General features: G+C 35.9%; 1 protein-coding gene across 2 annotated transcripts in view; it reads left to right on the forward strand.

Moving 5' to 3' along the window:
- The window catches only part of NELL2 (neural EGFL like 2), a 381,434-nt gene that overhangs the window by 190,277 nt on the left and 163,912 nt on the right, over positions 1–27,245 (forward strand). For both annotated transcript variants that reach the window (XM_072798247.1, XM_072798246.1), the window contains exons 11-13: positions 6,565–6,656; positions 10,696–10,798; positions 19,861–19,989. In XM_072798247.1, coding sequence (XP_072654348.1) covers positions 6,565–6,656; positions 10,696–10,798; positions 19,861–19,989 — 324 coding nt within the window. The remainder of the gene's footprint in view (positions 1–6,564; positions 6,657–10,695; positions 10,799–19,860; positions 19,990–27,245) is intronic.

Raw genomic sequence — 27,245 nt, forward strand, 5'->3', positions numbered from 1 at the left:
TCATTTTAATAGTATACATGTATTGACATGGATGCTATATTTTTCTTTAAATCTTTACTCCCACTCATTAAATTTACTTTTCTCATCCCCAGAAGACTAAATGAATTGATCACGTTGTCTTTTTTAAAGACTCTACTGTATATAAGCCAGGATCAAGTGGTAGAAAAGTAGCTAAATCAAATGAATTTCAGGATATATCTTACTTGCGATATAAATTGGTAAAATCATATTAGGGGAAAAAACACTGACTCCTTCCTTCCAGCTATACGCTTGGCCTTTTTCTGTTATCTTCTAAATATCCATTTCCTGTTTTCCCAGGACATAACCCTGTAACCCAAAGACTGATTTGGACAGGGAGGGTGTTAGAGTTTTTGCTTTTGTTCTATTCTGGTAGTTATTTTTATCCTTCTTTGCTTCCTAACCCCTCACTACTGCTAGATTTATGGTGTTTCAGGGCCGTTTTCTTTTTGGAAGAATAGGCTACTGACCTAAATTAAGGCCCCCTCAGAGAAGCACTCTTTGGTCCTTTAGAAGCCCAAGGACATGATATATATAAAGTGGGACGGGAGGGTTGCACATCCACGCTCATGATCTCATTTCCTAAACTCTAATATTAGCTTTGCAAACAACTAAATTCCCAAACAATTAATGAGATTTAGTTAAAGGAAGGGATCATGTATAATTAATGAATTTGTGAATTATTTAAACACTCTGAAATTCTGGTCATTTTAAATAGCATTGGCTCATAAAAATTGGCTTTATGTAGAGGAAGGAGAACATTTTGTCATCAAATTGTCCAAGATGACGAGGTAATACATGTTACCTTGTATTATTCATGTTAATAAGTTATTGCTATAACAAGAGCTGGCAATTTTTCCTATTATTCCTGCTATTAGTTGATAGGCAAACCTGCTCCCATTTCAGGTGCTTCAGCTCTTCTGCAGTGAAAAGTAAGCTGCCATTTTACAAAAAGGGCAAAATATTTCTGTGAGACTTGATTTATAGAATCTTTATAAGAAAGAGGCAAAATCAAAGGATAAAAACAAATGTAAAGGAAAATGTGAAGATCAAAGAGGTCCGATTCACTTGTTTTCAGGCTTTTCATCAAACAGGAAGCTGGAAGAGAACTTACCAAAAAATTCAACAAACCTTTAAAGTTTATTATGCATGGCCAGTGCTGGGTGCTGAATAAGATCCAAAGACAAATAAGACACTGTCCCTGTCCTCATGTGGGAAAGATTTAAAAAGTGTATAACTAACTAGAAGAGAAAAGGAAAAATGTGCTTCGTGCTTTAATAGAGATTTAAGCATTGTAGAACAGGGAAAAATTAATTTTAGCAGTTAGTGCTCGAGACTTTTATTATAACCATATTGTTAAGAACTGACTCCAAGTCCAGATTACTAAAAAACATTGGGGGCTAGAAAAATGCAGCATGGCTGATTAGAGTCTTTTAAGAACACCAAAACACTTTCAGATTTTGTTTTTGCTTGATTCCACAGAACCCTAGACTGCTCTTGACTACATTTATTGTACATTCTTTTTAAATAGCTATAATAAAAATATAAATATAATTACAGTTAATGAGATATTTTCTCATCCAACAGCTTTGATTTGTAGATTACTAACAAATTACTATCATGTTGGCCCAGAATGTAATAACTGCCATTGTACATGGGATGTTTAAGAGCCCTCCCAGAGGAAATCAAGATTTCAAAGAAGACTGCCTAAAAACCACTACTATCTCCAACTCTGCCCTTAATGGATAGCTTAAACAATCTTAAGATCACTGATACCTGGCGTTTTCAAAGAGAACTTTAAAGAAATCGTAAATCTCTTTTCTCACCTATGTGGATTATATTGGTTTTCTTCTTGGTATCTATAACGTTTAATTTGTTTTGGATCATTTTTAAAGGTGTCAATTCCAATGGGAAGTTTAAAGTAGATGCCTATATTTCAATCCAGTAATAAAAAGGAAAAGTTAAATGTAATGAGCAAGGAAATGTTTAGAAGGGAAATATGATATATCTTTTCATTTCTTATATTCTCAAATAGTTTTAGGTAGATTTGGATGATTCTTTCTACAAAGGTTTGCAGGAGTTGATAAATCTCATTAGAGGGATCTGCATTTTCTATCGCTCTTAATGACCAGTAATTGAGATTTTAATGTGTAAATTAGGACCTTTAGAATTGTATTGGCTTCTTTCACTTCTCAATCTGTGCTATTATCTACTTTTTCACTTTTTTGTAACTAATGACTTTCAAATTTGCATCTATACCAGTTCTTGTCTTCCTGTTTCTTGTTAATTGTTAAAATAGGAGGGGGGCGAAATGAAGTGAAAATAACTCACATTAATTGTTTTTGCAAGTTCTCTCGTAATTACGGTGCTAGTGATTAGGTAATTTACCATAGCCTTGGTAAAACATATATACCATTTGTTATATCATCCTATTGAATTACCCCGAGTTCTAATTAATGTCCCCACCTATGGCTGAATAGGCTGTGTATGGGACAGTTCTGGGTGACATAATTCACAGAAACCATGATGTAAATCATATCCCCTTGGAATTATGCAAACAGCAGCATATACTAGAGTCATAGTCAATGTGCATTTGACATTGGTTAATATGAGTAACTTAAAGTAATTGTGATGTACTCATAGGGTCCTAGCTTCTTAGTCTGCAATGTAAGAAGCCTATGTGAATGAATTAATATCCATCTTCCTCCAAACTCTCTTAAAAATATCCATGTAATATACTTAGTAGGCACTTCGCAGAGATACTTGAAAATATAACCTTAAAAAAAAAAGAAAATGTAATCTTGTTGATACAATTCTTCTTTAAACTGGTAAATAATTCAGGTCATAAGAATCCAGAGTTATGTCACAAAAACTTAATTCTGTACATACACACATGCGTGCAAACATACCCCTCCCCCCCCAAAAAAAAAGCTAGGAAAGAATGAAGCCTCTACCTATGAATATGTGAATGCAATTGAATTAAAGAAGAAATCAATATAGCAAAATGATTATTCCTTTGTTGTTTTGTGGAGGGAGTGATTTCTTTTACTCTATACTATATTGGGGAAGAGTAAGCAGGCAGTTACATTTCAGTTAGGGAATCCTAGAGATTTTTTTTTCAGTATTGTGGTAGAAACAGGGATTATTTTCTGAGACTTTGTCCCTAATACTTGCAGGGACTGGCCTTGGTTAAAGTCTGGGCGCAGGCTTCTTCTGCTGCCCGCCTCTGATCTGGGAGGGAAATTGATTTTCTCCAGAGCTTAGTTCCTTCATCTGGCCTTCTGCTTGTGTATGGACCCTGTTTTGACCAGTTACCTCATTTTTCCTTCAAGTGGATCTACATTTTTAAAATGTGTCTGTTTTTCCTTTTCAAATTTATTTGCTCTCTGCTCCACTCTCTCATGCTTTTCTAAGCAACCTATCCTTGTAAACTCTTCATGGCTTAAAGTGAATTAATATGATAGCCACCTGTGCTGGACACTGGTTATTCCTGGGCACCCCTCTATCCCATTTCCATTCCCTCTCCTTGCCTGCCCTACTCTGTGCCCCAGGGGCCTGCTGCCTCTCCCTGGTCTCCTTGCCAACCAGCTTTGGATAGGCTTTGCCAATGGGAGGCACTGGCAGGAAATTAGAAGGCAGGAAGAGAGAGAGTTGGCCACGTTTCTTCCCTGTTCCTTCTCTGTGCTAGGCTGCGTTTCTGGCAGTAGCTGTGTCTCTCCTGGTTATGGTTCCCTCTAGGCACTGCTTCCCCATAACTCAGACTCATGCTGGGCACCAGTAAAACCATTTCCTGTCCCTGCTCTTCAGCCCTACGGTGACGATGACTTCCCATCGTTGCCAGAGTCCCTTACCTGCCCATTTCTTTCCTTTTGTCTCCTTGCAGAAGTTCATCCCTCAGTCTCCTGTGTTTACATATGTCTTGTGACTTTCTCAATTACAGGACTTCATTTTGGCTTTTACTGTAGTTAATTGTGGATGAATCTGTCTGCCCTGCTGCTAGTGAGGGCATGCATCATGTCTCATTCATCTCTGAATTGTAGTTACCTAGCAGACTACCTGGCATATAATAGGAGCTCAGAGTATATAGCTATTAAGTGTAATAATACTACACTAATAAATTAATGTGACTTTTATTCTTTCAACTTACTCCTAAGTTCCTAATGGTATTTTCAGGATTCCTCGTAGTATTTTTAGGAATGATTCCAGATTTTCTAAGTTTCTTAACAGTTTTCCACTAAACAGCCTAGGGAAGGCATACCCTAGTGGCCTTCCTAGATACTGGGTATAGACCTCAGAATTATGGAAACCGCAGCAACTGATCAATAAAGAAACAAGGCAAAAATCACTCATGTTGGGTTCTCCCTCAGCCAGGTTCATCCTGTTTGCACTCATTGCCTGAAAGGAAATGAAGCAATTGTGATCTCATTCGTTTTTGTGTCTTCTCCTTCTGCCAAGCTCCATTTGGTGCCCTATTGTCCTACAAGTTGCCTATTTGAGACTTTTGAATTAAGAATTTAGAACAGAAGCTCCATCTGTTCTGCCTGAATATTAAATTATCATAAGACTTTGTATAAGGAGAACTTACCCTTGTGTTTTTTTACAGTTTCCTTTCCCTTCTGTTCTAAGACTTGAAATATCAGTTTTTTCCAACATACCCTTGGACTTGAATAAGCCAAAGTTTATCAAGTCATATAATAAAATAGGCTTAGAAACCTTTGAATGGCAAGTGCTTAATAGAAGTAAGAAGGTTTTATTTATTCTCATTACCCTTTAAGTGTGGCACTCATTAAGTATCACTGAACACACAATATGTCAGAACTTGGTATTTTGAAGTTACTAGATCTTATAAGTGAGGTTTATGTAAAGATTCCCCATTGGACAGATATATTTTATAATCAATCAGGTTCTTTAAGTAAACACACATGCTGTTTTAATTTATGACAGGTAGTATGCAACTGACACATCTGCAGTTTCATTTTGAATATTAAAAAGTGCACAAGCTTTACCCAGCTTTTAAGTAATATAATTTATGCAAGTTTAGTTGTATTCTTCCCTAGCAAGGTCCAAAAATTTAAAGTCATTTCACCGGTGATATATATTATGTAGTGAAATTTGTTAATAAAAACTGAGTAAAGAGATCAGTTGAAGGAAGGCATTTTAATAACATGCATGCTTTCTTTACATTATTTAACCCTGCAGTTTTTAATCTGTTAATTGTGCAGTGAAGATATAAGTGGGTTTACATTTTAAATATGAATATTTGTATAAAAATTAAAAAAAATAAAAAAACAGTATATATTTAACATTAATAAAAACATATCTATTATCTTTGATACCAATTATAGGCAACTTGGTACCTTTTTTTAGTAACTATGCAAAAATAGTATTTATGAAAACAAAGTACTGAGATAACTTACTACTTTTGAAGGTTATGGGAATATGTGAATTTTGAAGAAGGAAAAACTTTCTTCAAATTCACACAAAGGAATTAAAAGAAAATGTACATATCCATTTTGTACAGTCTGTATGGTTACAATTAAAAATTGGACTTAGTAATGAACAGGGCTACAAACTGCTTGAGTCTTCGCTTATCAGATAATCACTTCCACTGGTCTTTTTCTAGATGCTATGGAGCTCCAAAGCATCCACAATATTGAGAGCCTTTTCAAAAACAAAGCAAAACAATACAAAGTTGCAGAAACAAAAATTAGCTCAGGGTCTTAAAAAGGCATCCAAGCCAGAGTGGCATTCTGAAGGTTAAGTTTCATTAGCTGAGGGTAGCTGTCTGTGGTTAGGTGATGAGTTAGCATGGGGAGTGTGACATTTCAAAACTAGCAATTTCTGTTAGCAAAATGTTTATGTGAATTAAAAATATTGTGAAAGTCTCAAAAATTATTTGATAATTTCTATGTATCTTCGCTAATTAAAAATGTTTTTCTATCGAATCTGAAGTTCTCTTTTAAAATTATTGAATTTGTGATGCAGAGCAGGCCCAGATTAAGATTTTTCAACACCCTACCTAAGCAAGGTGCCCTAATCCGTATGTATTTACAAATTAAATAGTGCTAACTCATAAAACATAAAATGTTCATGTATGTGTTGAAGTTCTTTTAAATTTTGTTTTTAAAATTCTTAATGGTAAAAAAATAAAATAAAATTCTTAATGGTATATAAAAAAATTCACTTTTTTTCATATTCGTGTTGCCCTGATCCAAAGCTGCTTCAGGCACCTGCTTAATATGCCTAAAATGCAACACCATTGAGGAGGCAAGTAATTTGAAAGTCTGCTCATTGGCACCCTTTTTTTAGAGTTTTCTTCTGACTCGTCACTGTCCTTATCCTTTTTGTACCTTATTTTGCTCTCTGAGTTTACTGGGCATAATAGCTGGATCCTCTATGTGCCTTATGTTAGATCGAATTAGGTTTATGGTTGTTCAGTCTCTTTGAAAAGACTTAAGACCATGTGAAATATAATCTGAACACCTCTCAACTCTTTTTCCTAAATAAAAGTTAAAAATAAATACCTATGTATTTTTTATTCCAAAGCAATATGCCAATTTCAAGGACGGACCTACTTTGAAGGAGAAAGAAGTACGGTTTATTCCTCTTCTGGAGTATGTGTTCTGTATGAGTGCAAGGTAAGGAGACTCTTCGTGGGTCTTTCAACATCTTAACTATGTAAACAGTAAATATTTCTTTAAAATCTCACACTTGTAATACCTTGAAAACGTTTAAGGCAAAGAAAAAATTTAGAATATTAATTATAATTTGAATAGAAATTCCCATTATTTTTTCAAATATGTAAATTCGTGGCTGTAAAATAATTTTCCCAATAAGCAAAAATACTGTTTTGTCGAGTTAAAGTTTTATGAAGTGGTCTTATTTTTCCAAATTCAGACTAGCTCCCTTGAAGAAAATGTAGATAAAGTTAGACTCAGCCTGTTGTCACTTACGGTTTTTGACCTGTGTGACAAATATCATTCAGTTCAGTGGAAAACCTTAAAAATTTCCTAATAAAAATTAGCCATTGGATGGAGATGAGACTGATCCTTTTGGTAAGAATATTTTAAATGATTTGAAGGGGAATTCTTTATAAATTTACTGCCATGCTCTCCTCAAGTATGCTTCTGAAACAAATGTGAGTGCTTTTATCTCTGCTGCTTGACATACTAATTGAAAAAGAATATGTTTCATGAAACTTTTCATTTTTACCTTTTGTAAACTATAACCTTATATTTCTTGACCATAATGTTATATTGCGAACCATTTTCTGAGGGAAACTCTGCACATAAAGTTTCTGCTTTAGAGTTGTCTTTACATTTGATCCTTAATTTTTTTTTCTTTAAATGCTTTCTCTTTAAGTGGTTTTGGGGGATGATGTAGTATGCCTAGATTATGTAGAAAATGAAGGTTCTGCTGGCACCACCAAAAAACTGTGAGCATTTATATGATTATTCAGTGTTAGGGAAAGGAAAATCCTGAGAATTTTGCCACAACAAATCAAAAGAAGCCAGCTATACACATCATGCATCTTAGGTTGGAAGTCCTTTGGGATAAGCAAGGAGGAAATGTAGAAGAGGCAAGAATGTGATAGATTTGACTTCTAGAATATGAGAGGTCTGAGTTCTTTGTGCCCATCGTAAAGTATTCTAGCATCTTCTTTTGGCTTTATGTCAGCCTTCCTATAGTGCAGGTTACCATCTTAAAGACAAGGGAACTAAAGTATAGGAATATTAACATGAATTCCTGAACCTGCATTTCTTTTTTTTTTTTTAATTTATTTATGATAGTCATACAGAGAGAGAGGGAGAGAGAGGCAGAGACATAGGCAGAGGGAGAAGCAGGCTCCATGCACCGGGAGCCTGACGTGGGATTCGATCCTGGGTCTACAGGATCGCACCCTGGGCCAAAGGCAGGCGCCAAACCGCTGTGCCACCCAGGGATCCCCTGAACCTGCATTTCAAGATGGATTTGTCCCCTGGCATCACCTGACACCAACACTGTTTTGAGTGAAGTAGGTTCCACTATAAACGTAAAGATTAAAATTCTTAGAGTGAGATCTAGTAACTCCAAATTAAGAAAAAGGAATCAGAGCAAAGTTACTTCAGGGAAGGTAGAAAACTTTTGTCATCTGGTTTCTAGTTGTAAACTCTAACTTTTAAATATCAGCTCTAACTTTAAAAATCCTGAGGGCTCTTGGAATTTCTTAATGTGTGTGTATATATGTGTGTGTGTTTGTGTATTCTTTTCATTTGACCAGTGTGTCCCATAATACTGATAATTATGGTTTAGAAATTTATTGGAAGAGTTGCCTATTTGATTGTAAGATAACTGTGAAATGATTTCATTTTAAAATGGGTTACTAAGAAGTCCGTATATAGACAACTCTGAAAGAGCCTATACTCTGAAAGTAAATATTGAATTAATGAACAAATGTTACCTTTTGTTTACTCAAACAAAACGCATCATTTCCTTTCCAATGCTGTGCTGTCCAATAGAAACATGTAAGCCACAAACAGTAATTTTCCTGAGCTAATTTTCTATATTTAGCTCCATATATCCAAAATATTATCATTTTAACATGTAATCAATGTAAAATTATTAATGAAATATTACATATTCTGTTGTCATACTAATCCTTCAAAATTTTGTGTATATTTTATGTTTATAGTATTTAAGAGCTCCATGTAGCTAGTGGCTATTGATTGTACAGCATAGTTGCAACGATTATTATCATACGTTTTTGTAGTTCTTGACTAAATTTTTTAAAGATTTATTTATTTATTTGAGAAAGAGAGAGAGCACAGGCATGTGAGCTGGGGCCGGGGGGAGAGGGGCAGAAGAGGAAGAGAGAGAGAATCTTAAGCAGAGTCCATGCTGAGGATGGAGCCCCGGTGAGGGCTCTATTCCACCACACTGAGATCATGACTGAGCTGAAATTAAGAGTAGGACACTCAATTGACTAAATTCTTGCAATTAAGAACTTCCATTGTTTATTTTCCCTTCAGGACCCATAGCTTCTGTATTTATACCTTTACATAATTGACAGCTCTCTCAAGCTTTTATTTTCTGGGCTCTCAACACCAGTCCTTCATTGTTCCTTTATTTTCAGTTTTGTGGCCTTGAAAGTATGTCCTGGGGGTCTGTAACTTTAATAATAACACTGGAAAACACTGTGGCTCTGAAAATAAGATTATCAGAAAGGATAGTATTGTCAAAGGAAAGGAAGACTAACATTTGACTCCATTATGTACATGTCTCCTACCACTCATTTTTTTAAGTGCAGTTGACATACACTATTATACTATTTTCAGGTGTATAACATAGTGATGTATCAATTATATGTACATTATGAAATGCTTACCAGGATAAGTGTAGTCATCTGTCACCATACAATGTTATTATAATGACTGCATTCTCTATTCTGTATTTTTTACCCTTGTGATATATTTATTTTATAACTGGGAATTTTACCTCTTACTCTCCTTTACCTATCTTGCCCATACCCCGGCCCCCTGCCTTCTGGCAAGAACCACTTTGTTTTCTATACAGAAAATTTATAAGTCTTTTCTGTTTCTGTTTCTTTTGTTCTTTAGATTCCACATGTATGTGAAATTTTATATTTGTCTTTTTCTATCTGACATTTCACCTAGCATTGTACTCCCGAGGTGCATCGGTGTTGTCACAAATGGCAACATGTCATTTCTTTTTTATGGCTTAGTAATATTCCATTGTCTGTTTGTCTATCTCACATCTTTTTCATCTATTCATTTGTCAGTGGAAACTTAGTTCCATTGATTCTTGCTTCCATATCTTGGCTATTGCAAATAATGCTGTGGCATCAGGGTGCATATGTCTTTTCGAATTAATGTTTTTGTGGAAAAAATCCAGAAGTGGAATTACAGGGTTGTATGATCCTGCCACTTTCTTGATAGCATCACTTTCAAATCATTATAATCTCTTTTCTATAGATATTCCAGGAAGATGGAAATGTTAAAATGACTACTTCCATAAGAGTAGTACCTAATAGAAATGATACCTAAAATTTTAAGCTTTCGAGCAGTATTAAAATGGAAGCTTAAAAATTCTAACAGTTAATTTTTTACTTCTATCTTGCTGTAGTTAATGACCCTTGTTCTTAAGAGATAGAAGGTTGACAGTATAGAAGCCAACCAAATCCTGTGTTCATTTTCTTTATAGTTTTGGGAAGGAGTCCCAATATTACTTACCAGGATCACCTGTGAGACTGTCTTCATAATAGTCTAGAAAATCTCGAAATGAGAATTTTTAAAAGGCTCAGTTTTTATTTATTGTTTTTTTCTTTTTCCAAAGTTAGCCTCTGATCTAATTCAAGCTGTATTTGTGCCACAATTGTCATCTGGATATGCAAATGTGTTGTAAAACTAAAAGAATTTTTCAGGATTCCCTTTGTTTGGCAAATTATTTATATAGCTGCAATGTGTTAGGCTCCTATTCTCAGAGCTGCTTGTCCATTTTAAAGGCTTTCCAATTATGATTTAATGTCATTTTGTGAGTGAGCCTATGACCTATGGAAAAGTTCTCAGGATGAAAATTTTACTCTTGTATAAGAAGAGCCTTCTCAGATGCTGGTTCTAGGAGCTTCTTAGTAAGTACTAATTCAGAAGTTTGAAGCATTTATTTTCTGTTGTCTAATAGGACCAAACCATGAAGCTGGTTGAAAGTTCAGGCTGTCCCGCTTTGGATTGTCCAGAATCTCATCAGATTACCTTGTCTCATAGCTGTTGCAAAGTTTGTAAAGGTAAGACTTTTTCATAAAGTAAGATTTATGAGTCATTGTTGGAGTCTAGTTTAACATGAAATAGAAATTTTGATAACCAAGTTATTTCCAAAGATTAACAGTATTTCCTTAAATGCTTAACTAAATTGGTAGATAGTAGGTGGTCATAGGATATTTATTATAGTTATTGAAAATCAAGATATTTCTATACATTTTTGCTTTGTATCTCAAGATCTGGGTCTTTAAACCTCTCTGTGCACTGCTTCTAAGTCAGCATGACATTGCTGAAGAAATTGAAACAACAGTGCTGAGTTATCTTATTGGTTTTCTTTTTTCTTTCTCTCTTTCTTTTTCCTTTTTTTTTTTTCTGTTTTGCCTTCCATTTCTCTTTTGTTTGTTTTATAATTGAGTTTGCATAATTTTCATTTTGATTACTTCTGATCCCTCTCTTCTCAATTCCACTCACCTTCACTCAGGCTTCTGTACTCCTGCAGAGTGAGGCCATCAAACATACATTGTTCATTCTTTGTTGCTTCTGTGATGATAGGCCTAGGACCAATAAGTAGAAAGGACTTAGAGTTTTAAGTTAAATATAAGAAAACAGTGAAATTTGAGCTCTTCACAAATACAGTGGGCTGTCTCAGGAGGCAGTGAGTTTCCCATCACTATTGGTTCTAAAACTTAGTATTTTATTACACATTGAAACATAAAGTAAAGGATTAATTATGTGGGCCTCTTTAAGATCCCTACTAATCACAAGACTCTATGGGCCTTTCTGTACATGTCTTCCCCAGTTTATGATGGGGTTATTTCCCTGTAACCCCGTAAGTTGAAAATATCATCGTCAAAGACGCATTTAATACATCTAACCTATCTAACATTGTTTAGCCTAGTTACCATCAGTGTCCTCAGAAGACTTGGAGGCATACCTCATGTTATTCTGCTTCATTTTATTGTGCTTTGTAGATACTATGTTTTTATAAATTGAAAGTCTGTGGCAATCCTGTGTCAAGCAAGTTCACTGGCTCCATTTTTCTAATAGCATTTGCTCTCTTCATGTCTCTGTCACACAATATTTCAAATTTTATCATTATTATTATATTTGCTATGGTGACCTGTGATCAATGATTACAATTTACTGAAAGCTCAGACGATGGCTAGCATTTTTTAGCAAGGCATTTTTATTTTTTTATTTTTATTTTTATTTTTATTTTTTTAGCAAGGCATTTTTAAATTAAGGTATATACATTTTTTAGATATAATTCTTTTGCATAATTAATAGGCTATAATATAGTACAAACATAACTTTCATATGCACTGGAAAACCAAAAATTTATTTGACTTTTTTATTGCTATTTTTGCTATATTGCAGTGGCCTGGAACTGAACCTGCAATATCTCCGTACATTAGCTTACAGTTGGGCAAAGTCATCTAACACCAAACCTATTTTATAATAAATTGTTAATCTCTCATGTAATTTATTGAATGCTGTAATGAAAGTGAAAAACAGAATGGGTTGTATGGGTACAGAGTGGTTGTAAGTATATCAATTGTTTACCTTCCTGATCGTGTGGCTGACTGGGAGCTTGGTTCACTGCCCCTGCCCACCCTCATGAGAGAGGATTGTACTATATATCATTAGTCCAGGAAAAGATCAAAATTCAAAATTCCAAAGTACAGTTTTCTAACTGAATGCTTGTCGCTTTTGTTCATTGTAAAGTTGAAAAATTTGAAGTAAAAAAAATCCTAAATCAGGACTGTCTGTCTATTGAAGTTATTTCTGAATCATCTCCTTTGTTAGACTCTGCACTATGGGAGCAAGGCTAGGTCTTTATATTCATCTCTATATTTTTAACACCTCATATGACACCTGAGATGCAGTAGATGCTCATAACTGATATAGTCGGTACTATATAACAAACTGCTCTATATGAGCTACTAGCACTTGTTTGAATAATGGCTTTTATGAGGCTGCAAAGGAAAGCTTAAATGGAAAAAAAGTAAGAAAAAGAAATTTTATAAAATATATAGCATAGTATTTTCTTTACGCCTAGTCTGTTAAAAGTAGACATAAGATCCCCCCCCCCTCCCATTTTTAACAGGATGGTGCAGTTTTGTTGCATTTTTTTTTTTTTTTTTTAGCCATTTCTTCTGTCTATTCAATTAAGAGTTTTAAAATCCCAGTTCTGTGCTGGGGTTCCTCAGTGACTCAGTTAGTTAAGCATCTGCCTTCTGCTTAGGTCATGATCCTAGGGTCCTGGGATAGAGTCCAGCATCAGGCTCCCTGCTCAGTGGAGAGCCTGCTTCTCCCTCTGCCGGCCACTCCCTCTGCTTGTGCTTGCATGTGCATGCTCTCTCTCTGTCAAATAAATAAAATCTTAAAAAAACAATTCCAGTCCTGTGAAAAGTACTCTGGGAATTTCAAAGTGGTTTAAGACTCTATCTGCTCTTTAAGGAGCTTTCAAAAGGAAAGGAACTAAGGTACACTACTAAAAAGGATTAAATCAGATAGACAGATGGAAGGCCATCTTAGTTTCCATCTTCACAGTCCCTGAGCTAGTGCCTTGTCCAGAGCACATGTAGAATTTGATATGAATCAAGAAAGCACATTCCATTTATTTGATTTGGGAACTGCCCTCAGTCTAACAGCTTAACTCAAATTTCTTTAACCGAAAGTGGGCTAAACCAGTGCTTCTCAAGTTTAAATGTGCATACAGATAACCTAGGGATCTTATTAAATGTAGATCCTAATTCAGTAGATCTGGAATCCAGCCAAAAGAACCTGTGTGTCTAATAAGCTCCGTGGTGATGCTGATGCTACTGGTCAGTGGGACTACACTTTGAGTTGTTAGCTATTGTTGCATGACAAAGTGTCCCAAAACTCAGTGGTTTAAAACAACGATTTTATTATATATTGTCATACTGTGTGTCAGGAATTTAGGCAGGTGGTTCTTCTGCTCCGTGTGGTGGTAAGTGGGGTCACTCAGCTGAACTGAGCTAGAAGGTTCAATGGCCTCACTATATGCTGGCATCTCAGTAGGGATGACAAGAAGACTGAGTATATCTGAAGGTCTCTCCCTCTACACAGAATCTCAGATCTGCTCCCTGTGACTCTATCCATCACGTTGATAATGAGACTTCTTAACTGATGGTTTAGGGCTCGTAAAGACTAGGTGTGGAACTGACACAGCATCATTTCTCCCATATTTCTCTGGTCAGAAGAGTTATAAGCAAGCCCAGATTCAAGAGAGATGGTAGGGAAAGACCCCACCATAATAGAAGTGTTGAAAATGCGTGGCCATCTGTAATCCCCTGGAAGTGTTCAGGAGCTGCTTGGAGATTAGAGAGGTGAACACCATAGAAATTAGGCAAGATTGGCTAGGACAAGATTTGAGTAAGTAGCTAAAAGAGGGCCTTTTGGATATCAAAAGAAGCCTTGATCACATCCATTTATTTTTAAAAGAGCCTTGATATGTTGCAGGAAGTAAGTTAAGAAATGGAAAAGCTAGCTATAAAAGTCATTTAAATTGTTTATAATTTTAAGAATTAATGTGGTTACACAGCACACTCAAATACAGTGATGAAATATACTGTGACCTACCTCCCCTCCGAGATTCTGATGTAATTGCTGTAAGATGGAGCCATGGTACCACCATTAAAAAACCAACCAAACAAACTACTTTCAATGAATTCTTAACAGAACCAGAATTGAGAACTACTAGTTTAGATAATGCTGGAACTGAAATTGAACAAAGTGGCTCTTCTTGAAACTTTTAGCACCGTTTATAATAAAGACTGCTTTAATTTCTGATTTCAAGTATAGAGAATAAACAAATGAGTTTCCTGGCATTCTCTGATGTTTAAACTAAAAAAAGTCAAGTTCTCAAGGCTGAAATTTTGAGTTAACGCCTACACATAAGTTGTGACAAATGCATTTGTAATATAATTGGCCTCCAGCTTCCAAGCCCTGTCTGCCTAGTGCTAGGGATGCTATGTTCACATCTGATAAAGTAAGTTGTTCAACAGCGGTTATTAAATATTCCCTGAGGGCAGAGCATGAGAGTAAAGTGTTGACCTTTCCACCTGAGGCTCAGTCAGTGCTAGAAAGGAAGCTGTGCACCCTTAAAACAAAGCCCGGAATCTCTCGGCACCAAATCCAATCCAACCAAGACTGTCTTCTAGGTCCTCTGCAGCTGGCTATCTTGTGTCACAGTAGCTCAGAGCTGTGTAGCAGGAATCTTCTTTTCACTTTATTCATGTCTGAGAGCCCCTTCAAGGAAGCTTGTAACAACTTACAACATAACAGAGACTCAGTAATACAGTAAGGATTCTTTTTTTTTTTTTTTTTTAAATTTTTATTTATTTATGATAGTCACAGAGAGAGAGAGAGAGAGAGAGGCAGAGACACAGGCAGAGGGAGAAGCAGGCTCCATGCACCGGGAGCCTGATGTGGGATTCGATCCCGGGTCTCCAGGATCGCGCCCTGGGCCAAAGGCAGGCGCCAAACCGCTGCGCCACCCAGGGATCCCTACAGTAAGGATTCTGACTTAGAAAGATACAGAAATTATGTGTAGCACTTGCCCATCCCTTCTTACCCCTTGGCAACTCCTTTCTCTGCTTATAATACCAGGAAGTCCTATTCACAGGATACCCCATTTTAATTTACCTTTTACTTCATCTAGTCCTACACTTACAAGTAGTAGTGACATCTGTATGTAGAAGGTTCAGTGGGTATAGATTGTTTTCTCTCAACTTCTGGGTAATCCATAGTTTCCCACAGTATTCTATTATACCTCCATGATTCTTGTTATTTAAGTATTACTAATAACATTATTTAATTTTTTATATCTACTGTTGGTCACTCATCTCTTAAAAATTTAATTTCATTCCAAATAATGATACCCACAAAATGATGGCATTATTTGTGAGATTCATCTGTTTTTAATACATATCAAATCCATTGCAATTAGTACTTTTTAAAAATGTACATCCATGCACATGAACCATAATTTGGGAAAAATCAGGATTATCCATCATCCTGCAAATAATACCTAAATAAGCTAGTATTCTTTTAGGTGTACTTAATAAAACACGTAACCCAACTGATGTAAGCAAAAAATGGAACATAGGGCTCCTGTAAGCAGTTTTATACAACTATCAAATCCTGTCCCTTTGCCTAGCTGGATCTCAGTTTGCCTCCTCAGAAGTAGCTTTATTTTCAGACTGTGTGTTTTTAGCTAGACCTCTGCCATTCTGATACTCACATCACTATGATACTCAATGATGTGAAAGGTGAAAAGAAAAGGTGGTGAAAGAAAAAGTTCACTATCCTCAGGAGTTAAACAAAAGTCCCATAATTGAATTTCAGTCATCTTTGTTAGCCTGAACTGGATCATATGCCCAGACCTGAAGAAATTACTGTGTCCAGGCCAGTGGGATGCATTGATCATCCTGTGGGGCAGTAGAGTCTATCTTCCTATAAGTAGATGCACTAACAGTAGGAATGAATGGTTCATCTCCCACACAAAGAATAGGAATAGATACTTATGGGCAAAAACCAACAAATACTCACCTCAAAATTATTTATTCTCTAACCCTGATTATTTTTTTTCAAGATTTTATTTATTTATGAGAGGGAGAAAAAGAGAGAGAAAGACAGTACAAGCAGAGGGAGGAGCAGAGGAAGAGAACAAGCAGACCCCATGCTGAGCATGGAGCCCCATATGGGGTTTGATCTTATGACCTTGAGATCATGACCTGAGCCAAAATCCAGAGCTGGCTGCTTAACCAACTGAGCCACCCACGTGCCTCTTTTTCTCCTGATTATTATGTATAACTTTTATGCATATTTTTTTATTCATCTTTTGTATCCACCCTTTTCACTTCACCTAGTTGTAGAGATATGCATAGTAATATTTTATGGAAAGATCTATACATAACAAAAGACAGAACTTCATGTAAATTTGAAATTCTTATTAGAGGAATAGAAAACTTGGTATTCTTGCAGTTAAAGTGCAAAGTGGGAAACAAAGGCTAGATTGTATTAGATTAGATCCACCTGTCTATAACAAATACTTGAATTCTCTTCTGTGTAGGTGCCTCCACGTATTTGGTTTATGGCTTATTTGTAATACTCTAATTGCTTAAATTATTGACAAGTATTATACTATTATGTTTTTACATGGATGATCTCATTTGAACTTCATGTTTTGGGAGGTAGATATTATCTTAATTTTACAGGCAAGAAAACTTGAAGGTTTAGAAAGGTTAATTAATTTACACAACTAGTAATTTACACAGCCAGTAAGTAGTAGAGATTGGATATAAATCCAAGTCTTTCAACTTCAAAAGCCAAACACCTATGACTAGAAATGCAAGATCGAGGGTAATAGGCTATCCAACTCATACTCTGAGTTTTTGAAGTTACTACTTATAGATTGGAAATAACCCACTTTAATTGAGTTGGAATTTTCTACTTGTCAATAGTTAGTCTTTTGACACTGGCATTTTGTATCTAAGCAGTAAAACAACAAATAGAGTCAATCAACTTATTTGTTGAGAAAATAAATCAAAATAGCTATCTGACATTGTTTAGAGTAAATTAGAATTTGATTGACAAAATTTTTAGCTTTCAAGTCTCTGGGTTAATTTTAAAAACCCATCTGATAAAAAGTAAAACACTCCCTAGCTGAACCTAAAACAGTGAAAGTAGTATCACATCATTATCTCATAGTTGGAAAATTCTTGCAGCAATTAGATACTGCATGGTAAATGTGTCCATGACATTCGATGCTGAGATAAGAGAGAGGTCTGAGCATTATTTAGGCAGAACTGGAAAGGGACCGTAATAGAGGTGGAATGGCATAGACAGTGATTGCATAGATTGGGCAAAGTCTGAAAACAGAGAGAAGAGAAAATTCACCAAAGTGAAAAATGGAAAGTTTTGAAAAATACAAACTTATGAAAGAAAAATAAAAATGCCTCAGAACAGTTCCCGGACTTAGTCATGGCTCTCTGAAAGTTGTTTGAAACATTGCAGGTGCATACAGAGATTCAGTGCTGTGTTAGAACACAAACTTCTGATTCTGTGTGTATCTTAAGGAACGGGCCAGCTTTTATAGTAACTTTGTTGTAGTCTAGAATAAATGGGAAACAATTTTTTTGGAGACTTTTCATATAGGTTGGCGAAGTGCTGAACTATCGGGGTAGAACATGAAGATGACTTTTTACCTGAAATGATTTCTTCTTGGGCATTGTAAAAAGACAATGGAATACATTTTAGGATATATGGTCTCAATTTAGCTACTTTAAGGAAGAAAGGAAGAAAAGAACTCTAAGAGAAAACATTTTTTTTAACTTTTCCTCTTCTTAAGAATGAACTTTTTACTTGTAAATGTTCATCCTTACATATGAGAATGTAGATTGTGAAGAATCCTGTTAAAGAAAATTTCATTGTCAAGTGATTTAAATGCTGTTACTGACTATATATTGTTCTATCCTTCATACACCCCGTTTTGTCTTATTTTATTTCTAATTCACTAATTCATTTTCTTTTATTCTAAATCACTAATTCATTTTCTTTTTTGTGTGTCCTATTGCATGCCATCACTGTATTTTGAGAGCATCACCCTTCTTAAGGCTTATTAATTTGTACACACAACTTTTTACTATATAAGGCAGTTGTACTTCATGGGGGATACGCTTTAACTCTGGGGTGATATTCAAAATATTCATTACGGGCACCAGCCAATCAAAATGGACACCAACTAGAACACCTGGGAGGCTCAACGGTTGAGCGTCTGCCTTTGGCTCAGGGCATGATCCCAGAGTCTCGGGATCAGGTCCAGCATCAGGCTCCCTGCATGGAGCCTGCTTCTCCCTCTACCTGTGTCTCTGCCTCTCTCTCTGTCTCTGTGTCTCTTCTGAATAAATAAATAAAATCTTAAAATAAAAAATAAAAAAAGCCAAAAACAAAATGGACACCAGCCATTGTGCTGTACCAGAGAACACCCGCTAGCCGTGATATAGTTTAGGCCATCCTTCCACTGAATCATAGCATTCTATGGTAATTTGCTTACAAGTAAGATGGGCCAATTTAGAACTTCCATCTTCATGATTTGGCTCAAGTAAAAGTCTTTCCTTGGCCATAGGCAGATGAGTTTATTCTGAGCTACATGAAACACATTTTTCTAATCCTCTTTTCTTTTATACATGGACTGAAATTGTAATTCATTAGACAGTGTAAAACTAGATAGAAAACTTATGCATTGGACATTTTGAAAATTGTTTGAATGATACATAATCATGTAATTTCCATTCAATATGGATCCCAGTGTTTAAGCATTTCGTTTCAGCATCTTAGATTATCTTTGAACAAGGGATTCACACAGGCAGAAGAGAACCTGAGGAATCACACATGACTGGTGCCACTGTTTATAAAATGTTCCATTATTCCATCCTCTCATAAAGATTCTGGAATCTGTGAGATCTTTGTAATTCATACATTTTTTTCCTTCTTTTCAGTGGACATCCTCTGCCATGCAGATCTCCAGAGACAATTAGGTTAAAGTGATCTAATTTTCCTTTTTTTTTTTTTTTAGCACATTTATAATTTTTAAAAAAAGATTTCAGTCTGTTTCATTTCTTAAATATGCAATATCCATGTTTCATCTGGCCTGGCATATACTATCCATACTTTTTGATAATGTGCAACCACTGGTTCTCAGATTACTTTCTCACTGGGTTATCTTTTATATTGTAAATCTTCATTTCGGACTGCAAGAATCTTTTTTTGTCTCAGATATTTGAAGGACTGTAATTCAAATATCAGGGACTAGAAAACATAAAGTCAGAAGCAAAGAAGACATAGAATTAACTTGAAGTAGGAAACAACTGAGTTAAATGTCAAGAAACACCTTTTAGTACACACAAGCCTGTGGTTCTCCAACATTGAATAAAGATATAAATTTAAAAACTAATTTAGGGGGAAAATAGCTACTAAATCAAAGAGAGTATTTAGTCAGCAAAATTTATTTGCTTTGTCATAGTTTCACTTACCTTAATAAGTTTCCTTTTTCTTGTAGGTTATGATTTTTGTTCTGAAAGGCATAACTGCATGGAAAATTCTGTCTGCAGAAATCTGAATGACAGGGCCGTTTGTAGCTGTCGAGATGGTTTTAGGGCTCTTCGAGAGGACAATGCCTACTGTGAAGGTAATCCTTGTAATGATGTGTAGCTCAGCTGTATAAATTTCCTAGGATTACTGCATGCAAAATTTATTAATTTCCCAGGTTGTCAAGTTGATGGGCCCATTAAAAGCAGTGAATTTAATTTGAAGCATATTAATCAGCTAAAAATAATTATCTTTCAAATTAAAGTTTTTTAGCTATCTGCTATATGTCAGACTAATAAGTTAATATGACTGGTTTCTTGAATTAAAATAATACTTCCACTGTGAAATTGCCTTCTTTTTTTCATAATTAGATATTCAGATAGTTCACATATTGACGTGATTACTGTGGCTTGCAGTTAGAATTGTAGTCAGGTTTTTCCAGACAATGTTGTCTAACAAAGGCGATCAATTAACAGAAAGATAAAGTACCCACTGCTATTTTTGTTTGCTGCTGTAAATAATCTCAGTGGTTGTATTCATTCTCAGTGGTATTTATCAAATAGCTCCAGTGGAGTAAATGACTTCTAGTTATTTTTTCGAATGTTAACTAATATCCAAGTAGTTCATTCTCTCATGGAAACAGTACAGATACTGTGAGGAAGCCCTTGACATTCACAAATACTGTTCATGAAGACCCTGGAAGTCCATGAGATATAGTAATTTATTATTTCCCAGAGGCACAGATTTGGATGATTCTCATTAATTGTGTGACTAGCTAGTGGGTCTTGCAAGTAAGAACACTGACACAGTGATGTTTGACATTTGGAGGGTTCTAGACTTACCTTTTCCAAATATCAAGAATGTGCCAATTGGTCCTTGGAGACAGAAAACCTCCAAGGTATAAACTTGTCAGCCTCTGTTTAGCTACACGATGATTTATTGGCTCTTGGGAAACCAATTTCTATTGTTTCTCTTAATTTTCAATAGATTTTATGTACCTTAAAAGTCAAGTATTTATTTTTCAAAATTGACCTTTTTTTCCCAAAGCATTTCTTTAAATGCTTCTGATTCAATCCTAAAGAGACCATTATATTTTTGCTGAAGGAAGGATATGTCTTTCCTTCTCCATTTATAATGCAAATTTATTTAAAATTCCTCATTTTGAAAGGTCTTATGTAACAAATGGATTTAAACTTACTTAGTAATGTATTTTTCATTATAGTATTTGAGATCTCTAATATGTAATAAGCTCCACTGATACTGTCAAAGTGTGTACTATGAAACCATATGCTATAAATTCATGTGATGCCTCTTTTGAAACTTTATGATCATTATTTTTATTTGGAGCTGCTGCTTTTGTTGTTGTTAAGTATGTTCACTTACGTAATAAATATTTAGTGAGCGTCTCTTGTTGTACCAAGTACTTTTCTGGGTACTGGATAGTGAATGGTGAATAAGTTTCTGTGCTCAGAGAATAAGTAGGTAACCATAGAGACAGAGAAAGCAATTTCAGGTAGTAATAAATCATAAGAAAATGAAATGGGATGATGTGATAGAGATCGGTTGGGGATTAATTTAGATGAGATGGTCAGAGAATCTCATCTATGGGGCTTGAGCCAGGAGAGTTCACAGTTGACTTGAGACTTGATCAGGAAACACCACAGAAAGATCTAGAACAGAGTATTCCAAACTGAAGCAATAGCAAGTGGAAAGACACTAAGTAGGAACTATCTTGGATGTTCTAGAAACTGAAAAAAAGGATAGTGTGATGCAGCAGATGAATCAGTGAATATGCAATTTAAAAAATTAAGTAGGGGCCACGTAATGTAGAGCGGCTCATAAAGATTTTAGATTTATCTCACATAGGGAGTGATAACACTGGTATTGAAAAGGATAGCTATGGGTGCAGTGCCTTAGATTAACTAAATTGTAGATTATGGGGTTAATGGTGGGGAGAACAGAAGCATACATAGGAAGACCAGTTAAATGGCTATTGCAATAGTCTAGGTAAAGTGTTGGTGATCTGGATCAAGAAAATAATAAGGACACTGAAGAGGAGGGAACATATTCTAGGCATTTTTTGAAAATAGAGCCAACAACTCGCAGATAATTTATTGTGGAGGAGAATTGAGGAGGGATCAAGGGGGAGAGGCTCAAGTTTTGGAGTTTGAACAATGCATGGATGATGCTGTTATATATTGAGACAGGAAAGAATTCAAGAGAAGAAGCCAGAGATTTATATTAAACTTTTCAATGCAACTTATTGAAAATAGTTTGGTATTACTGTTTTCACCTATAAATGTGTAGTGCAGATTGGCAGCTCCTTCCCATTCTGAATGGATCAAACTGAAAAATGGTTTGTAAATGTCTTCATGTTATTTATCTGTCATTTAAAGATAAAATCTTCAAAAGTTAAGAAAATGGTGGAAAAACTTGTTGGTTTATTATAGAGATCTTGAATTTTACGTGATGAGGACTTCTAATATCATATCTTTCATTATTCATTTTAAGAGGTTTTTCCCCCCAGTATTCTGATTGAATTTGGTTTTCCTTTTCATTCTGTTACTATTGTTGTTAACCCTAAGGATGTTTGACTTCCTGGAAGCAACATTTTAAAACAATCGTGCAATTGTACGTGTTGTCTGTCAGCCAGTCTTACAGAGTTCTGGTCCTCTAAGAAATTAGACTTGTGATCATATACAGGAATAAGCAAGTGGTAATTTGTAAGTAATGCAAATTCTGTTTACTGAATCTGTGGGGTTGTTTTAATGATATGACTGTAATTGAGACTATTGATCTTTATGACACTACTTGATCAGAGTTAAAATAGCACTTGTAAATGTTGGAGTTCATTTGGAAAACATTTAGTGAATGGCTACTTTGAGGCTACAAGAGAGGTAAAGCAGTAAATAAGATATACACGACTGATCTTGTCTCAGACAAGAAAGATAATAATCAGATTGTTACACCAAAGAGCATTAATTGCACATGCGGCAAATGCCCTAAAGAGAAATAGGTTAACAGGGGCTGATCTGGATGGATGGGTGGTAGTGCTTGAACAAAATAGGTGAGTTTTTTTTTGGGGGGGGATGGAAATATGAAGATTAAGTAAACATCAGCTAGGCATAAGGTAAGGATGGGAAAGAAGGGAATTTGCTAGTGGAGGGCTCAGCATACCTCCAGGCCTCCAGGGCGGGAGAGAAGCACTTTGTAAGAACTGAAAGCAGAGGGCAAAGGGAGAGGTGCCTGATGGATGGAAGAAGGCACAGTAAGGACTAGGTAAGAGTAAATGCTAAGAACAAGGGGGTAGGCAATGGGGGTTTTAAGCAGAGGAGTGCCGTGATCACATTTGTGTTTGAAATAAATCACTTCAGCTTCAGGCTGAGTGGAGGTAAGGCTGATTGTGAGAAACGAGCGGATGGGAGATAGTAGTAGCTTGCACGAAAAATGGAGATGGGGATATGCATGCATTTAAGGGCATTTGTGGGGTAAAACCAGTCCCGCTGATTAATTGGTGATAGGAGATGATGAAGAGAGATGTTTCAAGGTTGATACTCAGGTTTCTGGCCTGAGCAATCGGCAGATGTCACACTGCTTACGTAGGAAACAGGTCAGTTGGGGAAATCATCATGTTGGGTTGTGGTACCTATAGAACATCACAATTGAGTAGCCTGTTGAGTATACTTGGATGTGGAGTTCAGAGAAGTTTAATTTGTACATAAAATTGGCGATTCTTTGGCATATAAATGGTAGTTGAAGGACTGGGAGAAATTACCTAGAGAGTTTTGAAAGCTCTGGGGTTTGAGCGTTTTATAGAAGACATGATGTGATGGAGACAGCAAAGTTGTGGCTGAAATGTGAGAGGAATGTGTCACAGAAACCAAGAGAGAGAATTTCAAGAAGAAAGTTGAGTGCTTCTTAGCAGGAAAGATGAATGCTGAAAGATGTCCTTTGCATGGAACTTTATGGATGGCATAAAGGACCGAGGACATCAGCAATGGCAATTTGGGTGCACGGATGATGACAAAAGTCAGTTGAGAGCATATTGAATATTGTTGCATCATGGGAAAAAATGGATCTGATGAAGGGACAAACTCCCTCCAGATGTATGCCTATGCAGGGAAGGAGGAAGAGAGCAGTAAGCAGCTGAAGAAGTGGGGCTGACGAAGGATTTGTCTTCCCCACCTTCTTTTATCCTTATAAGTTCTCTCTCTCCCCTTCCCCTGTATTTTAGCCATAGAGATGATACTTCTGGTTCATGAATGAGTTTTGTGATTCCTTATGTACTTATAAATGTGGTTTAACATTGGGATTTTATGGGACACCTGGGTGGCTCAGCAGTTGAGAGTCTGCCTTCGGCTTAGGGTGTGATCCTGGGGTCCAAGGTCCTGGATTGAGTCCCACACTGGGCTCCTCGCAGGGAGCCTGCTTATCCCTCTGCCTATGTCTCTGCTTCTCTCTTTGTCTGTGTTTCTCATGAAAAAATAAAATCTTTTTAAAAAATTAGGATTTTATGATCAGTTGTCTTGTCCACCTTTTAGATATAAAGGATCTGAAGTATTTGGGAGTATATTGACCTATTTTGCATTTCTTGTGAACTGTATGTTTATCGTATTTATTTTAAAAATTCTATATTCATCTCCATCCATTCAATGTCCCTCATTCCCTATAGATTCTTAGTGACATTTTAGTACTTATCCTTCATTTGGTCTCTTGTCAGTACATATAGTCTATAAAAAGTTGCCAAAAATTAGGTTGGCCATGATGTTGTTCAGAATGTTTGTTATATGCCTTCATTCTAAAATGAAAATTGTAGGAGCTTTTGATGTTTTGACTATATCTTCCTTCTTGACATTTCATTATTCATTATTATGTAAGGACCACCCTGACCATTCCATTTCAGAGAGTGTCTTCAGACGTTATTCGTTTGGTAACTTTTTCTCTTTGGTACATAATTGTTGCCAGGGATCACACCGTGTCAACCCAATAGTGCATTATGTTGAAGAAGCTTTTTCCTGAGTCCCAAACCCCTTAAAATAGTTGGCGTTTTAGCTGACCAAGCCTTTGGCATCACACCAAGGACAGGAAAACAATTCTGCTTAGTGAGTCATTCATATAGTTGCATATCACATATAATTACTGACATTAGTAATTGATATTAATGAACTCTGAAATCAGTTTGTAAGACATTTTTTCAAATTAATGAAAATATAGGAAATTGTTTTGGTATAACTCCCGAAAAGAATAATCTTTTATTGATAGACCACCTTCTCTTGGATTCATTTACTCCCTTTCATTCTGACTGCTGCTGCCAGACAGTTTTTACTTCAAGTCAACTTCCACTTAGTTATTCTGTCTTGAGTGTCTCATCCCCTCCTACCTACCAGGACCTGTTCTCCAGATTAATGTTTACAAAACACCATTTCTTCTGTTTGTGAGCCCACAGTGCCTTCCTGTTGCTCAACACATCAAGCTCCTTTGCTAAAGTTCCAAGGTTCTCTGTTGCCTGGCCCTACATAGTTATCCATTTATCCTTAGCAGGTCACCTTTGGCTCCCTTAATCACTTCCTTTCCTCAGGATAGTCCGTCTGTGTTATGGATTAAACTGTGTCTCTCAAAATTCATATGCTGAAGTTCTAATCCACAGTGCCTCAGAAAGTGGACTTATTTGGCAATGGAAGGGTTTTCAGTGTAATTAGTCAAGATGACATCTTACTGGGAGAGGGTGGGACCATGCTCCAATACGGCAGTTGTCCTCATATAATGGAGAAATGTAGACACAGGTGCAAGGAGAGAATGCCATGGGAGCATGAAGGCAAATGCACTTACAAGCTGGGGAACATCAGAGATTTCTAGCAAAACATCAGCAACTAAGCAAGGGGCCTGGAACAGATTGTCCTTCACAGCCCTCAGAAGGAACCAACCCTCCAACACCTTGATTTTAGACTATTAGACTACACAATTGTGAGATAATAAATCTCTGTTGCTTAAGTAACCAGTTTGTGGCTCTTATTATGGTAACTGTTCTATCATCTGGCCGAATGATCTTTTGCTTTTTGGTCTGGCTATCCATGATTTAATTATATTCTAGACGGATTACTTTCTCTTTTCCTCCGAAAGACTTTCTTAATGAATTAAGCACACAGACTTAATTTCTCAAATCTGCTTTTAAATTTTATCTGACTGAAGAATTAGTACCTTGTTCTACACTGCTTTAAATCCAATTATCCAGTTGCAGTATCCTTTCTTATATACTATGCAATTTATTAAAGGACTCATATATGTATGTTTCTTTATATTTCTCTCATTGTAAGCATCTTGTGGTCATAGACTGTTTACTTTCCTTGAATTCTTCTAAACTTCTAAAATAGAGATAGTGTAGAGTTTAAGAAATAATTGTTTATTGGGATGCCTGGGTGGCTCAGTGGTTGGTTGAGTGTCTGCCTTCGGCTTGGGGCATGATTCTGGGGTCCAGATCAAATCCTACATTGGGCTCCCCGCAGGGAGCCTGCTTCTCCCTCTGCCTATATCTCTGCCCCTCTTTCTCTCTCTGTCTCCCATAGATATATAAATAAAATCTTTAAAAAAAGAAATATTTGTTTATTGATGGTCTGAAATGCTTAGATATGCTGAACAGATGGCACCTTCAGGCTACCTCGTCACTAAAGAATTATTGAGGACAAACATTGAACTTACCGAATTGTGCTTATATTGCATAAGAAAGCTAATTGTCGTGTTGATTTTCATAGATAAAATGGGACTCGGTTGTTTTAAATTGATATGTTTTGACTTTAAAAATTATTTTGAGTAGTAAAAGGGAAGGGATTCATTCATTTATGATACTTGGTATTTATTATACTAAATGGCATGCATATTAAAAGGATCACAAATCCCAGAAATTTCCCCTTCTCTCTCTTGCTTTTACTGTGTGCTCTAAGTTTTTTAGTTAAGATTTTAATTCTATCTACAATCTGCAAACCACCTCACTTGAACATTAAATGTCTAGCATGGAGAAGGTGCTTAATTTAAATGCCATTTGAATGTAGAGACTGGAATCTTAATATAACATTTGTTTAGTACCTGCTATGTGCCAGGTATGGCACACCTGTAAACATAAATTATAAATTATATTTAGATCTCTATCTTCATTCTTTGTTTCTTTTTTCTTAACCTGTTACCAAAAGAAACACTATCTCCTCTCATCTCCTTCCTTCTTTTTATTTATTTATTTATTTTATTTTATTTTTTCCTTCCTTCTTTTTAATGTAATCTTTTGGCTAATGATACCTCTTCTCCCTTTTCTCTTATTCTGCATTTTGGGAGATATCAGCATAACTCTTAATGAAAACAAGTCAT

The sequence above is a fragment of the Canis lupus genome, chromosome 25 (assembly GCF_048164855.1).
Source record: "Canis lupus baileyi chromosome 25, mCanLup2.hap1, whole genome shotgun sequence".
Lineage (NCBI taxonomy): Eukaryota > Metazoa > Chordata > Mammalia > Carnivora > Canidae > Canis > Canis lupus.